Consider the following 20,594-nt stretch of genomic DNA (forward strand, 5'->3'; position numbering starts at 1 on the left):
TTTTGGACAAAATTTTGTAAGAGAAGTATGTATCACTTTAATCAATTGTATTTTCAGAACACTTCATGTTAGGACATCTTTAAACTTGACTCTGTGAATTTAAAAGAAGCCCTTGATCAACAAGATTAAGTAGACCACAACAGCCAAGCAATTTTCTTCTGAGTGTTTGATATCTAGGTATCTAGGTATTTTGTTTTGCTTCAGGCAAAGAATTCTCTAGAACTGTTGCCTCATTTACCAGTTGTGTGAGAGATATGAATGCAAAATAAATTGATTTTAATAGTTGGTTGTGAGACCTAAATAGAAAATGGAAAATGTTGGTGCACTTCTAAGCATAGATTCACAGATGTATTTGAAAAAGAAGTTTAAGAGAATTACATTATCAACCTAACTTTTAATATAATGACCAAAATATAAAGTTAGCAATTAGAGAAGAGACAGAAGTTTAGGAAACTGATTTGATTCTGTAAAGCTCAGGATATCAATGTGCTCTCTGGGAGAAAGTGTTCTGATTTGATCTTTTCTGTGGAACTATATTGTGTCATGAAAAAGATCCACTGTGTACTGGGAGAAATGCTGTCATGTTTCCTGGCTTATAGAATCTATCAATCTCATCTATCAGATGAGAACTATGGCTTCTATTATAGACACTATCTGGGACTGAGATAGGATTTTCCAAACTGCCACATAAAAGATATCAACTTATATGAATTCTAGGCCTTTTCTTTGAGATGTAAGAAGTGTTACTCAATAAAAAGATTTTAATATTTTAAAATACTTATTTCTATTGCTTTATATATAAACATTAGCTAAATGGATAAGCAAACAAGTGGCATATATCTTAATAAAAATTTCTGCTCTTAATGGAAATTAACAAAAGAAACCCTAAATTTACATCAATTTACATGAATTGCCAATAAAATTTATCTGAAATTAAAAATACAGTGAGTTACCATTGATGCCTTGTGAAGGCTGACCTAGAACAGAGGCTAGATGGAATTACAGTCTTCACTGAAGTCAATGAATTGGTATCTTAAATTATTTCATTGCTAAGCTTTAATAAGCAGCACTATGGTGTTTTAAATATGCTTTCAAATTTCATAATTCTCTTTTACTTTGGTTTTGAATGGTAGAAACAGAACAAACACAGATACCGAGCGTTTAAGTTAGATATTAAGCTGCTATCATTGTATAATTTTCTTTTATTTAAGAAAATTATTATGAACTTCAGAAAATATTTGTTTGGAAAAGCTATAGCAGTACAAAATAATGTATGTTTGAATGAAAAATACTTCATTGTGTACTTCAGCTGGGCAGTTATTTAAGGTGGAGGATTTCTTTGAAAAGCGTATCCTAAATCAGAAGCAATATCTTCCATTTTATGCCATTAAAGTAGAAAACATGAAAGCTACCAAGCAACAGAGTAAATTTATTGGGTTGTAGTTTTTTTTGCTGCTTAAGAGAAAGTTACAGTAGTCTAAAGGACCAAAGAAAATATGTACCAATGAGGGGGGAAAGTCCTCTCAAAATCGTTAGGAAGCAGAAAGGTATCTTTAACTGAGAGGTAAACCGGTTATGGACTTTGCTTTTATTGTGAAGATCCATATCTTACAGCAGACTTCTAGGCCAAAAGGCAACAGCCTAAAATGTTTTCTAAATTGGAATACTTTGAATATTATGCATCTTTCCTTCATTTGGGTTGTATAGCTGTGGTGTACCAAGATTCCTATTGTAAGGAATTATTCCTGTGCAAGAATGCTATCCTCAATCTCTGTCAACTTCTGGATACCACCAATATTTTCCAATGGATTGGAATGTGCTTTTTTCATATACTGCATTAATATTTTCTTCCTTTTATTAATGTGAGAGAATGGTTTGTAGTGATAGTAGTACACAGAAAATAATTAACAGATTTTTAAAAGATAAACAGGTATTTGAAAGTGGTGTATCTTTGGGGCAGGGTTGGCTGGTTGACTGCTATGCATGGTGCAGTCCAAATATTTAAGAAGAATAACAACAGTTCTGTAGTCATAATGATCTTTCCTTTTATATTTATAAGTGTTTTCCTAACACACACTGCCAATTTCTGCAATTTAAAGGGATTTGGGCTCAAATTCTCAGTCTGTTTGATTCTCCCATTACCATCTACAGCCATACTTCTGCAGAATGCAGCGTGTGCCCTACTCTCATACCAGTACCAGGCAGCAGTAGCACAGCTATGGGAGGTGCACCAGGCAGAGGAACTCCTTAGTTTAGTGACAGAGCTCCAGGAGGAAGTGGGTAGGCTGAGGTGGATTGAGATTGAGAGAGAGAGAGACTGCTGAAATTGTACTCTGTCTTCTTTGAGAAGACACAGGTTCCCTGTCTTTCTCCACCTGGAAAAACAATTACTCAAGAGATAGGGGACAATGGTGACAAGTTCCTTTGCTGGCATGACAAGCACGTCTCCTCTGGGACTGCCCCAGCTTTCCAGGTGCCCTAATAGGTATGAGACTCTGCAAATGGTACCAAAAAGCATCAAGCATAATGGTTCATCTAGCATGAAGATGTCACAACGGTTAAGTTGACCTGTGCCCTGCATCGAAACTGCTTCCATAAAAAAAGAATCAACTGGTCATTTTAATAGGAGAGTTCCATCAGCAGCTAACAGAAGGCTCAATATGCAGACTGGAGCCACTTCTTGTGAAGGTCTGATGCCTCCCTGGGATCTGCAGGGGTTAAAGATGTGAAAAGAAAGTTTTCTCCCCTCAAATGGCCCTCAGATTATTATCCATTATTTATTTTTTAGGCATGCAGTGATAAAGTCCAAACAAGATATCTGATGTCTGGGGACAACCTAGACTTCAAGGCAATGGGACAACCAATTAAGGGATCAGGAGTGGAAGCAGTTCTTTTACATTCCTTGTTGCAGAGAATGATAAGGAAAGAAATAGGAGGAGCAAGCAGATCATTATCTGGCTCTGAGGCTGGTGTCACTCGCAGGATTTGGAGTCTTTTGATCATGGATTAGTTTAAATGACATGAGGTCTACTGTGTCAGAAGGGGAAAAGGATCTCTGCACAGGAGACAGCAGTGTTCATTGAAAGAGATTTCAATTAGATTTGGAGTGGGAAAGGAATCAAACAGGGCTCACTAGAGATAAGCCTGGGTGCAGCATGCCATTCTTCAAGAGACAGTGCCAGTGAAGTCATTCAGTCATGTTTTGGTAGAGGTAGGGGATAGAGATCCATATGAGTGATATGGTGGCTGAAGGTCTTTTTGGGCACAGTGTTCATGTAATGATAGACTTATCCGTTATCAGAGCAGTAAGGAGACAGGTCAGTACAATTGCTGCCTTGGACTTGCAGAGAGCAGACTTTGGCCTGTTCAGGAGACAGAGACCCTTGGGAGGCAGTCCTGAAGGGCAGTGGGGTCCTGGAAGGCTGGATGCTCTTCAAGGAGAAAATCTTAAAGATTCAACAGCAAATTTTCCCCATGTGCTGAAAGATGAGCCAACAAATGAAGCCACCATAATCCAAGGAGAAATGGTCAGGTACCTGCTGCTCCACTTGGACAGAGACAAGTCTATAGCATCAGATGGGATCCATCCAAGTTTTTCCTAGGAGTGTTTGGACAGCCATATCCACTTACATGGCATACTCTGCATGCCTAGAAATAAGGTTTCTTACAGTCTGGGACAGCTTCTAGAGTCCAGAAGTACTATTCCTGGGAGTGGGTATAATTTGTTAAAAATTAAGAAACAATGATTTCTGTCAATGATTAATTTTTATATCTCTTAATTAATGTGTGTGTATGAATAATTAATTTTACTATTTTGTAATAATTCATAAAATTGAATATAAATATTCATTCATGCTTGTATGCATAACATAACTATTGTACTGAAAGTTGCCAGTGTTAGTGATAATTTCCCTATTACTTAAGTTAGCTATTATTTATGTGTATGACAAGTTAGTAATTAATAAATCTATACATTGGAATCCCAACACTTGTTCTTCAAACCACTTTTCAATGAAAATGAATAATACCTGTTTCTCCCTAACAGAGTATTTCCCTAACTGAGACTTGGACTCAATCTTTAAAATTGTATCTGGGTATCTGTCTTTGCAAAAGAAGCTTTAGAGCATCCATCCACAAAAGCATGATTTGGAACAGCCAGCCTCTTTGCTGGAACTTAATGTGAGCATGCTGCATTGTTGGGCTTCCTGTTCACACATTATTATGCTCAGAGACAATATGAAATTAAGTGCAGCCTGGTGACTACAATAGGGACTATTGTAGAAAATAAGTAATGTGGAATTCAGTCTGTATATCCATTTAGCAGTACTCCTTTAACTTGGATGAGGTGTAATAGTACCTTTATATCTTGGGCTTTCTGGTTTTTAACAGTAGGTTCAGTATGTTGTTCAGAAGCATGCCAAGAGGCATGAAGGGATATTATTTACTGGTTGATTTTTGAGAATTGTCTCTGTCCATTCACACAAAGACTCTGCCCTGCCCTTGGTTTGGAGATCTACCTCTGATTTTTAACCTCAGCAGGCATGTGACAAGCAGCAAAAGCAGGTGGGGTACAATGCATTTGCTTAGAGAGATGGAAAAACTGACATTGCTCCTTTGTGAAAATGCTGCTTCATTCCCTATGAAATGGCATTCCTGTGCACTGATAAAACTCAGCACAGGAAATACTGAATTGTAGAATTGTAGGGTCACAGAATCATGGTTTGGGTTGCAAGGGGCCTTTAAAGATAATCTAGTTCCAAAACCTTTGCAACAAGTAGAGATATCTTTGATCCTAATACTTCCATTTGAAGAGGCAATTCTTGAAGAAGTTACTAATAACTCCTCTTCAAATTTTGTTGTGTTCTTTGCTACAATTTTTTCTAAATTCTTATACTTTGTTATGGTGTCTTGGATCACATATTTATATATGTCTGTGTTTATAAAACATAGTAATGAATATGAGCTCTGTCTATGTAACTGGGCAGAACACTGGAGTATTAGACCAAAATATAAGATCATACCAAATCTGACAACTGCTGACAAATTTATCCAGCTGCATAATTTCAGAAATTATTTTATAAGTAGATGGATTTGCAAGGGAAAAAATACATGTATTTCAAGCATGACTCATTTTTAATTGCCAGTGAGAATGCAAAGTACTTGCTTTTAGTAAAATTAAAAGAGAAGAAACAAAGTTTTTGTGAAATGTCTTAGTGTCATAAGATTAGAAGCATGACACTGAAAGCTAAGAGAAACATCTAAGTAGGCTAGACAAAACCTTTTTTTTCCCTAGAATGTTTTTCTTTTGAAAAAAGCCTACACGGTTTGTTGGGTTTTTTTTCCTATAAACATTTGCTTCATTGTACTGATTCCCAGAATAAGTAGGAATTGTCAGTTGAATGAATAAAATGATCATGAAATAAATTAGTACAAACATACAAACACCAATTGTTGCACTAGAATGCATCTGTTGTCAATCTTTGCAGGTTGTCTTGCAGTTGTATAGTTCCATTGGCCCCAAGTGGTACTTACTGAACATTTATATTTCATTTGTTTGGACCACGCCAGTATTATACAGGCAGCATGAAGGAATAATGAGCTGCATTCTTTAGGTTACTGAAGAGTCAGCACAAATTGTGGGAACAAATAACAATCAGACAAGTCAGTGTTTTGTAACATCAGGACTGCAATCCATCTTTGGAATCTTTCTAAGCTGGGCTAATAAAGGCCCACTTACAATTCCCAACAGAGTATAGTTTAATTAAATTTGTCCATTAGAGGACTCTTCCCCCTCCCTTTGCAGTTTAGAAATTAATTCTGCTTTCTGCCTTTTCTTTTTGCATCACAGATGCACTGAACCTTCGTAACCGAAAGGTCCTCTGCACCACACTGAAAGTCATCCAGCACCTGGTGGTGTCAGCTGAAATGGTGGGGGAGGCCTTGGTGCCCTATTATCGCCAAATTCTCCCAGTCCTAAGCATCTTTAAGAACATGAATGGTGAGTTATCCTAACAGACACTGTATCTTTCAACTCCTAAGGCAAAAAGGGGCTTGAGGCAGGGTTAATTAACAATGTAGTTAAGATTTATTACTGTATATAAACTCAAATCCATTTGGAGCTCTAAATAATGTAAACTCCCCCTCTTGCTATTCCCTAAGGATGCACTGAAATTAACAATTTCATTTATTACTCCTTGCACGTACAGTTTATTTAACACAGTACAGAAGCAGTGAAGCAGTTCTATAATCTTCCAATAATTAAATTGTAAACTTTGTAACAGTCTTTTGAATACATTAATAAATTGCAAAGCTTTTTTCCTCCCTCAAACACATTAGTTTAGTCCAGCTGTTTTATTCAATTCTGTGCTCTCCATAAGAATTTGCTGCTACCAGAAGGTTCAGGAGAGATTAAGAATAAAAGTAGAGCTCAAACTAATTAATTTGAGGGTCGAGAAAACTCCATGTTATAGAAGATTTTCAAGATAGATGATATCAAGCAAAACAGTGAAGTTTGAAGTTATTGCTGCACATTTAACAGGTTTCATTATAGAGAAATTTAGAACTAATTTATATCTACAATTAAGAATGTGTTTTCTTTGTAGTGCAGTTCTTGCTAGTTTCAGTCTTTAATAACTGGTACTGTGAACTCTATATACTGTGAGTACATTTACACTACAGTCATCTGCTGCAATCAACATGATATACATTGCTTTTGCCAAATTAATTTTTTAAATTTTTTTTGATAGTAAATCTATTTGTACTTATTTTCAATTATCTACGAAGTTACTGACTTAAAACTTCCTATTATTGGCTTCTGGTGAATAGATTAAAAGAAATTAATTCCTCACAAGCTTTCAAAAGAGGGTTTTCATGAAATTAATGGCATTTTAATAGTTCTCTGCTGGACTCCTTCCTATTATACTTCCTGATTGCATTACTACAGAATATAATACTTTATACTCACTCTTTAGCAAGTATACGATTCAAATCACATTGAAAAATGCCTGTTCAGAGTCTGACTCACACAAATGAAATTTACATGTTAGATCTGTTTAAATACATGTACAACTCTGACTTTACTTAGTGAGAAACATTCAGTAACATGGAATTTCACAAATGCAAGTTATTTCTGATGACAGTTGTGGCTTTCTAGAAGTTGTGGGATGAAAGGTTATGAGTGCAATCTGTTGGCTGAACTTAAGCAATTTCAGTAGGGCTCCTTATGAATTGGAAGATTTCCCCCTTATAGATCTAATTTTGGTATCTGGCACAAAACAAGACTGTAAAAATAACTCTCATTGATTAATGAATATACCACACATGCTTTTTTCCAAATTTCCACCTGAAGTAGCCCATAAATTCTCTTGATTGGGCTTTTATACAGTGATTTCAGATGAATAATAGGGAAAGCTCAGGTGTAGCCAGGTACATAGCTTGGCTAGTCATTAAATCCAATCTAAATATATCTTCAGTTCTGATTGTATTGTGAGCAAAATAAAATGTATTTTCAAGATATTTGCATGGGATCTGTGCTCTGTGAATTTGCGCATATAAAACTACACTAAATCATTATATTTGACATTAAAGAACTAAAGCCCCCCCCAAAAATGAAAAGTAATAGTTCAAAATTAACTGATTTTATTAAGTCATTACTTTTTTAGAAATAAAAATTTTTAAACTTTAGTATTACCAGGAATTAAATAGATGCTATTTGCAAGGCCAAGCATGTGAAACTGTTTAACTTCTTCAGGATATGTATGAGGATGATAGGGAATACCTCTGTCTGCTCCATCCACAAAAAGATTATGTTTCATTCCTCCTTCACTGGCAGTTGGCAGAAAATACAGGGTTCTTTCCTTCTCTTTCTATTTCACATAACCTAATAGGCAGCTGAGGTGAAGGTGCTTGCTCCCAGTTGTAAGGAAATTGCAGACTGATCTGGACTATTTTCTTCACTGTTTATTGTTACAGGTGAAAGATGGGATAAGTGAAGTGTACTTCTTTCTTCTTTTCTGTATAGCTTGTGAAAGTAAGAACTGTGGTGCATCTTCCTGGACTTGTATGATTGGCAGTCTATTAGGTCAGACACTGAGGAAGTTTGTCCAGAATTAAGTTAACTGGAAGAAGCCATGTTGTAGTCATTGCCACCTCATTAGATCAGTATCTATCTGATGAAAGGAACTCTTTCCCAAATTCAGCATCTGTGAATACCACTCTTAGTAAACAAGATTATCGTTGAGAGAATATTAAAAAAAATTATATTAAAAAATTAAGGTGAACTTACTTAAAGTTCAAGTTACCTGGTGAACAATTTAGAATAAACCAAAATTATTCTTCATGCAGTATGTGTTATGTGAAGCTCTGGAACTCCCAACCCAAAATTCTTTAGATACAAAAAGTTTCCATACGTTAGGGGGAGGCTCAGAAATGTCATAAAAAGAGTATATTGCTTGTTTAATAAAACACATGTCATTGATATTGGTAATTTTTGTAAATTATAAAAGAGGAGAGCACCAATGAAAATAAATCAGGAGTTTTAGTCATTGCAAGCATATAAAACATGTTCACCCATCTGAATCACAAGATACAGGTTTAAAATAAACCAATGCAATCTAAGTTATAAATTCCAGGGGGATGATCCAAGCCTCCTGAGACAGTCTGTGTGAAAGCCAGAGGAGAAGGTTCCATTAACTTCTGAAGAGTCTTGTTAGTGAGCAAGGGACTTTTGGTGCTCAAAGCATGTTTGGTGTGTCTGAATTTGTGCCCTCTCTGGAACTTAGGCCCTGACTTTTAGTAGATGTTTCTTTTCCCTCGGGTTCCCGAGTGCCCTGCTGCAGAGCATTAAGACATGAAGTTCTGCTGGTGATGCTACCACTCATGTCTTTTTTGGTCTTGTCTTGACAGGGAAAGCACCCTCACCATCTGGCCAGAGTGTGCTCTGACACAGGGTTGAAGCTTTTAGCCAGAGCCATAAGGCTGGCAGGAAAGCAAGAGAAGGGAACATGAGTATGTTGCAATGATTGAGGAACAGGAATACTGCTGTGACACAGGAGCTGTTTGTCTATTTTCTGGAGACTGGGAGGAGACTAACAGTCTCCAAACAAATTCCCCAACATAGGGACTAGTATACAAATTTGCTACTGTATAAGATAAGAAACTGAAAATGTCGTGGTAGTGCTTACTAAGTCTTATTATATACTCTGTAATGCCACTGTAGTTAAATGCGTAAGGTAAATGCACTCTTATAAAACTAATTTAAATCTGGTGAACAGGGAAAGAAAGTGCTGTATAAACTCAAATGGAAATATTCTTTTGCATCACAAACCCATATCTTTTTTGTATCTTATTTTCTAAGCTGTCATTTATAAATATGTGAATTGTCTGGAGTAAATACAATTTTAAAACAAATACAGAATACAGTAAGTTTGTTATTTTATGAAAGCAGAAGAAGAGAAAAATAAAAGAGAAAAAAAGCAGTCTTCAGAGCCTGGAATATGCAATTAGGGTGCCTTTATACCAGAATGATGTTGAAACAGAAACCAATTAATTAAAAGGATTAGACTTTTAGGAATGGCAAAATTGTCCTGTTTGATTTACCTGACTGGTAAATAAAAATTTCATATATTTAGTTTAACAGCTATTTTCATGTTATCAATTTGTATTATATAGAGCAAGAACAATTTTGCATATAAAATAAAGTTAGATGGAACAAAATATTATTAGGATTTACAGGCCTCAAAGAGAGAAGGGTGGGGTGCCACTGCACCATGGAAAGTACCTCTCCAGCATGCTAATTTCATCTGTGACTTGCTACAATCACTGTGAGGTAAACAGTGGAAGTAGAGCAGCCTGAAGTTTCTTTTGGCTGCAATAAAATGGCCTTGACACTATCAATGACTTAAAGCTAACATAAACTTTGGACAGTCTCTACTTATGTAGCCAGTCCTTCAAAATAAACTTTTGGAGGTATAACTGAGAATACCTGATGCAGTTGTAGCATTCAGCCAAGTGTGGTTGAAGCCACAAAGCAAAATTATACTGCATGCTTTACAGCGCCTGAACTTCACTTGGGAAAAAAACTTCTCTTGTCTGAAAGGTACTTCACATACTTTGAAGAACTCTATTTTACAAAATGCAATAATATTGCAAAGACTCTAAAGGAAGAAGCAGGACCTAGGTGTTAAGTGGCAAAAGCAAAAGACTGCCCCTAGAGGTACAAGTCCTCCCTGTGCTGGAGTTCAAGTATTTTCAGAACTGCCTCTGTATTCCAGATGCATTGATGCTCCTCCAAGTGGTTCATAGTTATTAGTAAGAAGCAGCAATTATCCTTTAATGTGATTGAATATGCTCTAAAGAAAAATCTTTCCCAGACCATTTCAACTGTTTGCTTCTTCCACTGGGAAATACAGAAGTCCTTTCAAAAGTCAGTCTTGTTCTAAAATTCTTTGCATCTTGCCAACTCTGCTTAATTTCTCCTATGAACTATGAGATTGCAGACTATTCTCAGACAACTTTTCTCAGAGTTCCAGTGCTACTAGCTTTAGCTTTTTTTTTTTTCTTTTCAACTGAAAATGGAGATTCCCAGAGAATTAGTTGATTCATGGTTGAAATTTGCATAAAAAACAATTTAATGCCATAAGATTATTGATAAAAGAAGCCATGCTAATATATTAGTAACATAATAATTTTCACATTGTTCTTATGCTTCATTTTGAGACTTATTCTTCCTATTCCTTTGCATATTGTGCAAGATTTTCATTATTTCTAAGGTTTCTTTGAATTCCATCAGTTATAATTTCTGAAATTTGAGAACAAAGATTCTGATGTGGCTTTAAGGATATACACTTCAGAGGAATAAGACCACGATGACAACACAGATCTAAGTGAAGAAACTAGTTTTGATACATTTTCTGAATTTTTTTTAAATATATACCTTCAATACAAGAGGATTCAGGATGTACTGATTCATCAACACTTAATGAAAAATATTGTGATTTTCCCAAAATGGCATCTGCCAGTAAATCACCTTTTTAAGCAGATGAAGACAGATTGATTGCACTCCAAAAATGTTATTACCATACTGCTGAGAAGCAAAATATATTTTTGTCATTCCCAGCTGTGATTCATGATATTATTTCTACAGGCTTTCTGTGAATTACAGTTCTAAGGATATTTATTTAACAAATATTCTGCAATGTTTTTAAGAACATCAAAACATTTCTCATCTATGGCATCCGCTGATGGTCTTTTAATGGTATTTTCCAAAAATGTCTCAAGTTTTTTTTGTCAAGAATGTCATCCTGAAAGTACAAGTGTCACAAAAAAGTACTTTATGCTGTAATTGAGTAAGCAAGAAAGTGATTCTCAACCATTGTCATCTGTTGTCTCACCTTTTTTTGCACCAATCAGTCTCATTTTTTTTCATTGATCACTATTGCATGTAGAGCTACAAAAAATTCACTGGAACTCTGAAGCACAGAAATTGGGAGTTACAAAGATCCACCTGTATTGGAACATTTGTTGCTTTAGTATTTTCAATACAAACCATGTGATTTTAAGGTGATTATATAATAAACTTCTAATGTGTAATCAATATTTTGTCAGGTACTTTCTAACACATTGAGAGAATCATTGCATTTAGATCATAATTGCTGGGTAATTTCTAATTGTTATCTCATTTCTTAGCTGAAAATACAGCGCAAGTCTGTGCAAAATAGAACTGATTCAGCTGTGATTAAATTGAAGCTATTCACACTTAGCACTTTTAATGTGTTAATAGTTTAATTAATTCAGCATCTTGAATTTTTTATACAAGGAAAATGAAAAGCTTCACATGTCAGAGGGTGATAAATTACATCCAATATTATCTTTTTTCCTTTTCAGTTTTTAAATTTTTTGGGTATTATGGCTCACCAAAATTAATTTTCTATTGAATGAAAAACAGGGTGTGTATGAGTTAGGATTTCTGAGTTCATAGAAAATTCATGTACAAGTAAAATATGGAAACATTAAATTCTTCCTGTGCTTCAGTAGAAATATCTGTAAAATTAATATAACCTGAAAGGGTTTGTAGGCCTCAATCAGCATTTTGTTTGGCAATTAATCAGAGCTTTCACAAAGTACCAGGAGTGGGGGTATATATGTCAGAAACATAATTTTGATCGAGTTAAGGATTCATACCATGTTTTGCTTTAATATATTTGTTTTATTTGTGTTCCTTTGGCAATTAATTGCCAGTGGAAATACCATGTTTGAGGAAGATTTGTATAGTCAGGTGATGTTCTCCCCCCCTGCACAGCCCCCCAAAATAACCTAGGCTAGCTCAGAGGTAAGCAGCCTGTGAAGGGGAAGAATATCAGGAGATGGCAAAGATTTCCAAAAGAGGCTCTTACCCGGAAATACATTGGTTCAGCTCTCTTTATTCTTTGATGTCCATGTGGAGAGTGGGGCAAAAGAGAACGAACGGGAAATATCAGGGGTCTATATAGACTTTGGGCAGGGTGGGCTTCCCTGGCTCTCCGCCAACCCCGCTGGGGCAGGAAGGAGAGGTCCAGGTTTATTTTGATCAGAGTCACAGGGTCCCGGGGAAGGGGAAATAGAGTGCCCATGAGCTCACTGTAACAGTCAGGTCTAGACTTGTGCAGAATTACAGTAGCATCTGTATGTCTGTTTATACTGGATGCTAATACCTGTCTTATCAGCAGGTGTGTATCTGGCCTCCAAATGAGACAAGGAAGTATTTCAGTTACCAGAGAAGTCCATAGAGGAAGCATGCTTTGAGCTAATCTAATGCATAGTTGTAGTGCTAACATCAAACCACAACATGCATAGGTATTTTAATTTATTTTGCTTGCAGCTTTATTTGTGGTTTGTTTGGCATTGGCTTGGCTAAGAAGGTCAGTGGCATCCTGGCCTGTATCAGCAATAGCTTGGCCAGCAGGATGAGGGAAGTGATCGTCCCTCTGTACTCAGCACTGGTGAGGCCACACTTCCAATCCTGTGTTCCAGTTTTGGGCCTCTCATTGTAAGGGGGACATTGAGGTGCTAGAGTGTGTCCAGACAAGGGCAATGGAATTGGGGAAGGGTCTGGAGCACAAATCTTTTTGCAGCTCAGGAAGTTAGGGGTGTTTAGCCTAGAGAAAAAAAGACTTGGAGGGGATCGCATTTGCTCTCTACAACTGCCTGAAAGGAGGCTGGAGCAAGGTGGGGGCTGGTCACTTCTCCAAGTAACAAGAACTAAGACAAGAGGAAATGTCCTCAGGTTGTGTCAGGGAAGGTTTAGATTGTATGTTAGGAAAAGTTTCTTCATGGACAGGGTTGTCAGACATTGAAACAGTGATGGGGTCACCAACCCTGAAGCTGTTTAAAAGACTTGTAGATGTTGCACTTTGGGATATAATTTAGTGGTGAATTTGATGGAATTAAGTTCATGGTTTGACTTCATGATCTTAGAGGTCTTTTCAAACCTAAAAAGTTGCATAGTTCCATGCTATTTTTTAAAAAAATAAAATGCATGTACAGTTTTGCAAGCTGGAACCAGAACCCACAGTTCTCAACTGCTGTTTGACTTGTGTAACTGCTTCATATATAATTTCTTCCTTGGGTAGGAGTTCTGAACTCTTTGAACCTAAGTGAACCACACCATAAGGCATGGTGCAGGCTGGCACAGATTCATCTAGAAAAATACTACCCACAGAATCAGCTAGTTTAGCTCATGTCCCAGTTTGGTAGAATTATATATCCATAGCTTCACGGTTCCCTATCTGTCCTGGGTAGATTAGAACTTCACCTGCCATTCTACAATTCTAGATAAAGGCCTTTATGTTTTGGATGAGTAGACTTCATATATGTGACTGAACTTCTCATTTTCAATTGATTTGCTATAACAGCTCCCTATGGACTTCTTTGTCACTCTTTTCAGGCTCCTGATTCAGTTTGCAAAGAGTTGAGACACCTAAATTTGTTCTCTAGATATTAAGATTTTCTTTGGATCTGCCCCTTACAATGTAAATTGTTTTTACAATTGTGTCCCTTACAATTGACTAGAATTTGACTAGTGCCCCTCCAGCTAGGAGTTATTTCTTTCTTCTGGGTAATTAATTTCTATATTTTCACAAAATTGGTTTGCAGTTGGCTGTTGGAATTGAGAAGTGATTTCTTCAGCTGGACTTGTGCTTTCAACTTCGTGTAGAACTACTTGCAGAGTATACACTAAGTAATTCTGAGAAAATATTTGTTTTCTGCGTAATTCTCTTTTTATATATATTTGCAAACAAATTTGCCTTAAGTTTGAGACATATGATTTCAGTTTGTTGCATTTATTAAGATGGCATATTTTTTATTTTAAATATACATCTGAAATCTGGGTTCACGTAATAATTTTAAGTTGATTATGTTTGTTTATTGCAGATGTTTTTATTTCTGTGCTCAATTAGTATTTCTGTTCTGAGAAAAATATTTCTGTGAAAGTCAGAGTGAGGATGCCAAAATTGAAGAAATATGCTCTGCACCTGGCTTTCTGTTCTTATATTAATAAAAACAAACCCTAAAACCAACAGGTAGTGGAGAGAGAGAAGCTTGGGAGAGAGGGAAGTCCTTGTATGGATAACAATTTTCTTGTGGCATTTCTCTCTCTTCCTCAAGAAAAACAGGTTATAGCCCCATATAATGGAATGATACCGGTGGGAACATAAATATTGCAGTGTGATTAAACTACCAAAATACTCAGGTGATTAAAGTGCTTCAGGTCTTTCAGTTATATTCTGTTATATCATTTCATCTCATTTCAAGATGTTGCTTTTTTCATAGTTTTTGAAGAACACTCTAGGCAACAAAATTGATTTTGTGAGGCCCATAACGTTGGACTATTGATTTACTTTTTTATATTGCACATCCATCATCTTTGTTTTTAGACACTCCAGCAAAAATATGTATTCTTGTTATAACATCATCTGGCTGTCCCAATACTGATGCAATTAGCACATGGAAATCTTTGTGTCATTGACAGGACTATACTAGCTGAGAAGTGCCCTTTTGGCTTTTCTTATTTGAGAATTAGGTGAAGTAGATCAGACATTTATGACCAGAGCATTTGCTTACTAATGTAATCTAATTCAAACTTAGACATTTTAGTTAGGAATTTTATTTTTTGGGGGAAAGAAAAGTCAAACCAATCAACCAACCAAACCAATCCAAGCAAAATCCAAAAGCAAACAAACAATCCCCAGAACACCTGTTTTTATGTTAAGCCTTTCCACTTGTATACTACATTAGGTTCCCTGTTATTTTGGCTTTCGAAAAAGTAATCCAACATTCAGTAAATGTAAGAAACACGGGAGCTATCATTTAACCCTCTCTCTTCTCACTTTGTTCTGGGTGTTATGATACAGTTTCTAAGAAAAAGAATGTGTCACATTGCATAAGAAGCAGTCAAATCAATATATCATTAAGGATGCTAATAATTTTTCATATTTAACAGTTGTTAAGCTATCCTTGAGCTCCTTGAGCTTGAGTTGACACATGACAGTGATGGGGTTACTTGTGCTTACTTTCTGTATTTGATTCTACAGGCCAGTGATCAGAACCTCATTTAGGGGTGAATGAAATGGGAAAGGACTTTAGCCAAATACAAAGCAGAGGTTGTCACATGCTACTGTATTTCTTGTCTCAATGCAAAATGCCTTTTCTACTTTCATAATACTGGATATTGGTTAAGACATTGATGTTCTGAAGTGAGTTTCTATAATGTCAACAGTAATTGTATATATTCTTTTTCACTTCCAACAATCCCTGTGTATTGATATGTTGCTTCTTGTTTTTTGCTTTATGTTCAATTCTTAAAGACAGAAGAAGATGCATTTCTGATGTATTAATATGGTTTTGTTAATGATGAGTTAATAATTCATGATCCCTGACTAGGATTCTGAAGCTTTACAGTAGTTCAACTACAAAAAAAAAAAAATAATGTGTCATTAAACTGAGCTAAGGATTGTGATTTGAAATGAAATTTATGTATAATTCCTTATATTAAGTATATTCCTAAACATTATTCCTTATATTTCTCTTACGAGTATGTTAAAGTATAAGGTAGTGAAAACAATGTTGATTAATTTATTCTTTTACATAGGTTAAGAGAGCAGAAATTCTAATTAGACATAAAAATTCTGAATATTTCTGTAGCTAGCAGAGTGTAAGAAAAAGCATAAAAATTTTAGAAAATAACTAAAGAATGAAACTGGATGCATAAAATGGAAAATTTTTGTTCAAAGAATGTTCTCCTGCAAACCTCACCTCTGAGTCTGTCAGCCCTCCTTTTCCCTCCTAGCATTTTCCCACATTTTTCATTAATTTCCTAATATCATTGTATTTTATGTTAGCCCTACTTTTGAAGACTTTACTTTTAATTCCATTTTGAGAATAAAAAAATCTTTCAGCTTTACTGGTTTGCTATCATCGTCAGTATCTTTGTGTAAGAAGGAAGAGTCCTTCCACAAATGCTACCAAAAGTGAAATAAATTTTAATAATTAACTTAAGAATTACCTTTAAGCATTAACTCCTGCTAAACCAAAGCAATTAGGAGGGATTAGTACAGAGAAAACAAAGTTTTTTATTATATTTATCCAGTAAATTACATGTTTAATAAATCTAACCTCACTGAGGGATGTATAATGCAAGAAAATGGTATAGATCTATTTTGAAACTGAGAAAGAAAATTACCTCATCTTTTTATTTATAGAGGAAGACCTTGAAATTACTGTACCTAAGGGATATTTCTGTGATGTACATGAAGGTACTTCTGAGGACTTTTTTCTTGAGATGGTTTTCCTTCTTGTTATCCGTTGAATATTTAGAAATTTCCATCTCTTCCTTACCATTGTCTCAGAAGTTGTCCATCTGTGTCTTGTGGTTTGATAAGTGAGTATAGTTTTCAGCCATGCTGTCTGGATTGAGTGTGCATGACAGAAATGAAAGGAACCAAGACATATGCCAAGATACCTGAATCTCTTTAGGTGGCTGTATCCTGGTTTGATGAGAACCAAACGCTAAGAAAAAGCTTTACTGATAAATATGAATGTGATGTTAAATGCTGATTTATACTTTAATTTATACATTATATATTGTATTCCTGACTAGCAATGGAAAGAGACAAAATGTATTCAGAAAGGCTGGATATGTGAAAGTTTCATCTTTGGAGCAACCTGTCTCCACTGATTGCAGGGAGAGCCTGGGGAGGTTAGCCTTTTTAGGGGCAAAATCATCTTTGGTGAGTGCACTGTCCATGGGTATAGATTTCAGAGAGAGACAGACAGTCCCAGTAGATTAATCTATCACAAAAAATGCCAGTTGCAAATCAAAGCTAAACTGTGGAGTGGTCATAACAGGAAAATCCTCAGAGATGTTCATGATTACAACTTAGAGAATAAATGTAAGGCATATGGATAATCTGAGTTGCAATTGCAGTGTCTGTAATAAAAACATTATGTGTTATGCTATTTGAGCAGCACCAGAAATAGTTTTCACAGGCATTATGAAAAGGCAGTTTCCCTGTGGCACCAGAGACATGCTTGTTTGGCCCCAGAATCCCTTCTTGAAAGATTGTTTGTATTTTCTTTCTGTTAAATTAACTCACATACGCCTTATTTAACCACCTGCTAGTAACGCAAACAGTTTGGTGAAATCAGAATAAAAGCAGATGATTTTGTTGCCTTGGAATACCTCTTCTTTGATGTAAACAAATACTTGTCTTAGGGAAACTACTGTGTCATAGGCCCCCACCAGGAAGGGATTCAGCAAACCAAAATGATCAGGAGTGGTTGGCATACACATATTTCTGTGTGAAAGTGAAAATAGTGAACCTTCCATCTGAAATAATGCATGTGTAAGGATGAAACCAGAAAACAGGAGAAGAGTGTGTGTGTGTGCAATTTATTTTTTTTTTATGAAGGCAGATCTATAGTGAAGATTCTGTTAAATTATTCCTGCGAGTTTTGCAATTCAAGGTTCAGTTGAGGAGATGCAAAGATTATTTCCTATATTCTTGAAAACTAAACAGAGGACCTCATCTACATATTTTTATCAAACTTACAGAAAGTATTCTTGCGTCTCTGGCTGAAACTGATAGGTAGTGAAGTGTCATTATTTCTTGTATATAATCCCAGAAAAATCCCATGAAACTCAAAGTAGGAGCAGAGACTTGTTTGTGGAGGCCAACTGGAAAACAAGAATTTTATGTGTGGCCTTGAAAAAAAAACAACTTGTTAATTAGGTTTCAAAATATTACAGAACTTGAATGTATATAGTATATGGTATAATGTATATAGTATAGGTATATTGTAGATTTAAATATAAATAGTATATTATCATGCAAGAAGAGTATTCCAAGTCTTTTGCTTTTTTTCCCCAAGGGCTTTTCTTTTTGGAAAATAATAAAATTTTTAAAATATTTATATTCACATTATAATAGTCTTAATCTAAGACATACAAAATGCAGGTTGCTGTTTGTTTTGTATTCTGTCCTGATTTGATAAATAAAGGTGAACCTAGATAAGATTCAGAGAGTCTGGGGCTGTATTTTGTGGGATTCTGATTTTCAAATCTGAAATGGTGGTAATTGGGAGAAAATTGCTAGACCCCTCTTTTCCTTACTCTAGTTAGACGTTAATGTTTTTTGCATTGCCTTCATAAAACCATGTTCTTCAGTCTCTTCTTCATAGGAAAAGAAATTTCGTTTTTGATCCTCAGAAGTGTAAAGTACATCTTCTTACTATATAATACAGAAATTAGCGTATATTATTCTTACCCTGTGTGATATTATGCAGTACTCACAGCTTGGTTTTTTCGTCCTTAGTTTCTGTACTGAAAACAAGTAGTGACCATTTGATTTTTTTCACTGCAGTGTCTAGATTTGGGCTGCAGTGGAGACAATGGGGCTATATTCTTACTGCTAATTTGAACAAAAAATAAGAAATAGTGCATTCAAGCTCTGGTTCCCTGATCTCCATGTTACTTAACAGTGCATGCTGTGCCTGGCATGGATTTGGCCTGTGCTGAGTGGCACAACTTTTTATCTATGACACAATTTTTTATCTATGAAGCATACACAGGATGATTCCTCCAGCAGATAGTGTGGGCAAATGTTTGGTGGCCTGGGTGCTTTCTTCCCACACAGGTTTTGGATACCATTACAGAGTGCTTGGTACCATCAACCCCACTCTTGTTCCACTCCTACTTTTGATGTTGTGCTTTGTAAATGCCCTTCTGCCGGGCTATACCAGGCCCAACTCTTTATGTTGGACACTTTGAATTGAAGAGAGAACTGAAACAAAAAATTAATTTTCTGATGGTCAGACAGATGTCCCCTCTGGCCCAAAAGATTGTGCCAAGTGCTGTGCAGCATGCTTTTGCCAGTTGATGACAAGATAAACACATTCCAAATGTTTATTTCTTAAGTAACTAAAAAGTTACTTCAGTCACTTCCAGGAGAGTTTAAATTTGGTTTAATTATTAGGAAGTGAATCTGTGATGGCTTCATGCCTTCCAAGTATTACTGTGTAAATAATTCAATACTTTTTCTGTGAATTTAGTATCCGACATAATGCACCTTCTCCTTGTTCCTTCCCTAAAAATGAAACAATTCTGCTGCCACCATCTACCAATGCCAGATATACTAGGTGTGGCTGGATAGAGTAGAAAAGTAGGCAAAAATTAGCACAGAAACTTCCTCTCTTATTTCTGACACTTGTATATTGGTGGAGTTTCCTGGCACTCAGGAGTTCTACAGGAGTAGTGTCCATGCTGTTTTGCTGTTGATTTGCAAATCCCACAGTGCAACACATTGGTAAAAGAAATCCAGACACCTTAGCAATCCGAGTTGTTAAAGAAACAATGGTCCTCAAATATCATCCTACCTTTAAATTGTCTGTATACTCCTTGGCAATTAGAAAATATTTGTTAAATGGCTGGAATATATCCAGATTCTTCATTGACTTGTTCTGTTTAGGGGTTTGCATTAATTAGATACAGAAATTCAGACAGCAAATATATAAAAGTTGCAGGTTAAAACACTTGATGGGGTATTTTGAAGAGTAAACTGTATTTCAGTTGAGAATCTGGAAATGCAATAAAAATATATTACGTCTTTTCTGTAATATTTAATCTGTAAAAAACATTAATGTAGCTTTTCCTTTTTTATATTTTTGGGTTTTTTACTTTTGATCTAACAGAAGTACTTCTCTTTACTGCAGAAGAAATGTATTTGTTCTGCTTTGATGAGTGCCATTAGATATATGAAGTATGTTATTCAGTGGCAGGATTCTGCACACATTTACTCTTCTATAATTAATATTTATGGTGTTTTGTGCAGTGCAATTGTATGTCAACATTAGAAGAGAAAGGTCCCCCTTGTTGCATTTTTTAGAAGACAAGCAGTATGCTGTTTATGTAAAGGAACCATATAGTGGCAATGCCTCTGTCACGCTGCAACACCAAAGAACTCACAGAAGCAGGCTAGATGTAAAAGGAAAGAAAAAGAACTTAAAAAAACAAACTTTATTTTCTGACTCCACTGTATATACAATGTTAAAAATGACAGTGG

The 20,594-nt window shown here is 35.7% G+C and overlaps 1 protein-coding gene across 3 annotated transcripts in view; it reads left to right on the forward strand.

The window, feature by feature from the left end:
- The window catches only part of PACRG (parkin coregulated), a 215,198-nt gene that overhangs the window by 114,050 nt on the left and 80,554 nt on the right, over positions 1-20,594 (forward strand). For 2 of the 3 annotated variants that reach the window (XM_021544144.3, XM_077782077.1), the window contains one exon: positions 5,849-5,998. The exons of the other annotated variant lie outside the window; for it this stretch is intronic. In XM_021544144.3, the coding sequence (XP_021399819.3) occupies positions 5,849-5,998 (150 nt within the window). The remainder of the gene's footprint in view (positions 1-5,848; positions 5,999-20,594) is intronic. 3 annotated transcript variants of the gene reach the window in all.

Source organism: Lonchura striata, chromosome 3 (genome assembly GCF_046129695.1).
Source record: "Lonchura striata isolate bLonStr1 chromosome 3, bLonStr1.mat, whole genome shotgun sequence".
Classification (NCBI taxonomy): domain Eukaryota; kingdom Metazoa; phylum Chordata; class Aves; order Passeriformes; family Estrildidae; genus Lonchura; species Lonchura striata.